Genomic DNA, 3,050 nt, shown 5'->3' on the forward strand with positions numbered 1-3,050 from the left:
GTTATCCCACTTTTTTATAGACACTACAAGCTCAAGCATTCTACAATTCAAAGAACGGGAACAAATCATTCAATAGATTGGAATGTTGGCAAATTGTCAAAGATTGCCCTAAATACAAAATTGTGGCAACTGGTCCAGAAGTTGTCATGCACGGTATGGGTCTACATAGTTCTCCAGAACCAGACATGGCCGAACAAGAAGCCGACACATTTCAAGACACGGAAGGGACGGCTGAACAAGTGCCCGAGACCCAACCGACTCGTCAGTCCCTAAGGCCTCTAGGTAAAAAGGCGTCAAAGAAAAAAGGTAGTTCTTCCAAAAATGACTACACTAAATATATGGAGGAACTTGCTCGCCAAGGTGAACTAAACTTGGCACGAGAAAAGGCTAGAGATGAGGAAAAAGTTGCTGCTATGGCAGCAATATTAGCAGCTACTGAGGCCCGTGATGCGGCGGCTGAAAGACAAAGAGAAGTAGTTAATCGAGAGAACGAGCTGGTTAGAGAAGCACTTCATCGAGAAAATGAATTGCTTCGAGAAGAAAGGATGGCTCAAGCAGATCGTGACACTATGAGCAAGTCTCTAGTAGGACTGTCTCCGAATTCTAAATATTTTTGGACATCGGAAAAAAGAGATGCCATGCGTAGGAGGCGTGCAAGAGATGCGGAAACAAGTCAAGGGGGTTCTAGCTACACAAATCATGGCAACCAAGATCCTAGCACCACATATCCTAACTCGAGAGACTTTATTTAATTTCTTATGTATTTTTATGTATTTTCTTTCTTTTTTCTAGTAGAACTTTATTTAATTTCTTATGTTTTTTCTTTTTTTAGGTTTGAACTTTATTTAATTTCTTATGCAATTTTAATGTAATTATTTATTTAATTTCTTTTGTACTTTATTTAAACACATGAAATAAGATTACATAAACTCACCAAATAAATTTAAAAACAAAACACATTACATAGAATTACATAAACTCACCAAATAAACTTAAAAACAAAACACACTACATAGAATTACTTAAACTTAAAAAAAATACAATTTATTCTTCAACCACAAGCCTCATTCTAATTATCTTCGCCTCCATGCAATCCCCACTGGTGCTCAATCAAGTCATTCTGGCGGGTTACGTGCCAGTATGGCTCTTGCACATTAGTGTACCGCTGAACGATCAATTCATTGTAACGTCCATCACGTTCCAACGGCTCGTGTTGCACTGGATCTTCGGTCCCATCATGAGCACAATAAATACGTGTTCTTGAGTTGTTCATCGGATCTGGCTCATATTCATCGACGGCATCATAATCATACTCATCTTCAACAATCATGTTATGGAGAATAATACACGTCATCATGATGGATCGAAGAGCCTCGACATCAAACATTCTAGCTGCAGCCCTGACAATCGCCCAACGAGCTTGCAGGATACCAAAACAACGCTCGACATCCTTCCTACACCCTTCTTGACATTTTGCAAAGTGTTTTTCCTTTTCAGTCTGTGGATGTGGCATTGTTTTGACAAATGTTGACCACCTTGGGTAAATGCCATCTGCAAGGTAGTATGATCCCTCGTATTGGGTACCATTAACCCAATATGTGCATCTCGGCGAGTTTCCTTGCAGCAGTTCGTCGAACACTGGGGATTGGGCAAGGACATTTAGGTCATTTTGAGCTCCTGGAACGCCAAAAAAAGCATGCCAAATCCATGTATCAAATGAAGCCACCGCTTCCAAAATGATGCTTTTGGCTCCTTTTCTGTCGCCATATGCTCCTTGCCACGCACTTGGACAGTTTTTCCAAGTCCAGTGCATGCAGTCGATGCTTCCAATCATGCCAGGGAAGCCTCGCATCTCACCCTTCCTCAGAAGCCTTCGCATGTCCCTTGACGTGGGTGTCCGGAGGTACTCTTTGGTGTAGAGGGCTTCAATTGCATAGCAAAACCGCATCAGGGACTCCAGAACAGTTGTTTTTCCCATCCTCGCGATCTCATCCACTTGATCTGCAGATGCTCCATATGCAAGCATTCGCAAGGATGCCGTAATTTTTTGCTCGGGAATAAGACCTAGAACATGAAAAGCATCCTCTTTTTGCACAAAGTATGAATCATGGTTACAAATATCACTCATGATTTTGTTGAACAAATGTCGTTGCATTCTAAAACGCCGTCTAAAAACATGATCAGGGAATATGCTATTGGGAAAAAAATAATCTTCCAATAGATTTTTACCTCGTTTTTCCCTTTTTCTATCGAGGTTTGCAACACGTCTTGGTTTGGCTATCTGACCCACGGCTTCCATGACACGGCGGGAATGTGAGGCCTTCTGCCTTCTATGGTGATCATCCTCATCCTCCTCCATGAAGAAAGCCTCATCTCCACCTCCACCTTCCTCGAGATTGGCCAATTCTGCCTGTTGTGCCAACAACCTTTGTTGTTGCTCTTGCAACTGCTTATACACCCTTCTTGAAGAATACATTGTAATAAGAACTCAAGATTTGAAAATGATGAACAAGGATTCTGAGCTAAAAAGAAGGATTGAGCTTGGTGTGAGGATGGATGTAGGGATGTAGGGTTTATATGGACAAAAAAAGAAAGGATGAGGTTCTGGACAATGCCACGTGGCACTACGTGATTGGTTGAAAATCTTATCGAAATCTTGGCTAAATTATTGTAAACCGGAAGTGACACGTGGCGTGTCAGGATTGGTCGAGAATATTATCGAAAATCTATCCACAAAATAGTACGTTCGGATAATGACACGTGGCATGACGTGATTGGTTGAAAATCTTATCGAAATCTTGGCTAAATTATTGTACCATGGAAGTGACACGTGGCGTGTCGGGATTGGTTGAAAATAATATCGGAAATCTATTCACAAAATAGTACGTTCAGATAATGACACGTGGCGTGACAAGATTGGTTAAAAATCCTATCCGAAATTAAAACTATTTTATTTTTTTATTCTTTATTTTAAATGGGTTAAAAATCTTATCCGAAATAAACTTAAAAAAAAAACACACCAAATAAATGCGCTGGGTGCCAGCGCATTT

At 40.7% G+C, this 3,050-nt stretch overlaps 1 protein-coding gene across 2 annotated transcripts; it reads right to left on the reverse strand.

Moving 5' to 3' along the window:
* Nucleotides 1–942: 942 nt before the first annotated feature.
* LOC126588452 (uncharacterized) lies at nucleotides 943–2,748 on the reverse strand. 2 transcript variants are annotated; one of them, XM_050253543.1, is made up of 2 exons: nucleotides 2,230–2,748; nucleotides 943–2,064 (listed from the first exon to the last, which is right to left on the reverse strand). In XM_050253543.1, exons 1-2 carry the CDS (start codon nucleotides 2,474–2,476, stop codon nucleotides 1,070–1,072), a joined length of 1,242 nt encoding a protein of 413 aa, XP_050109500.1. In that variant the 5' UTR covers nucleotides 2,477–2,748; the 3' UTR covers nucleotides 943–1,069. The 2 variants fall into 2 exon arrangements, with proteins under 2 accessions (XP_050109500.1, XP_050109499.1); XM_050253542.1 differs by having other exon boundaries at nucleotides 943–2,085.
* Between the last annotated feature and the right edge of the window lie 302 nt (nucleotides 2,749–3,050).

The sequence above is a fragment of the Malus sylvestris genome, chromosome 11, assembly GCF_916048215.2.
Source record: "Malus sylvestris chromosome 11, drMalSylv7.2, whole genome shotgun sequence".
NCBI lineage: Eukaryota > Viridiplantae > Streptophyta > Magnoliopsida > Rosales > Rosaceae > Malus > Malus sylvestris.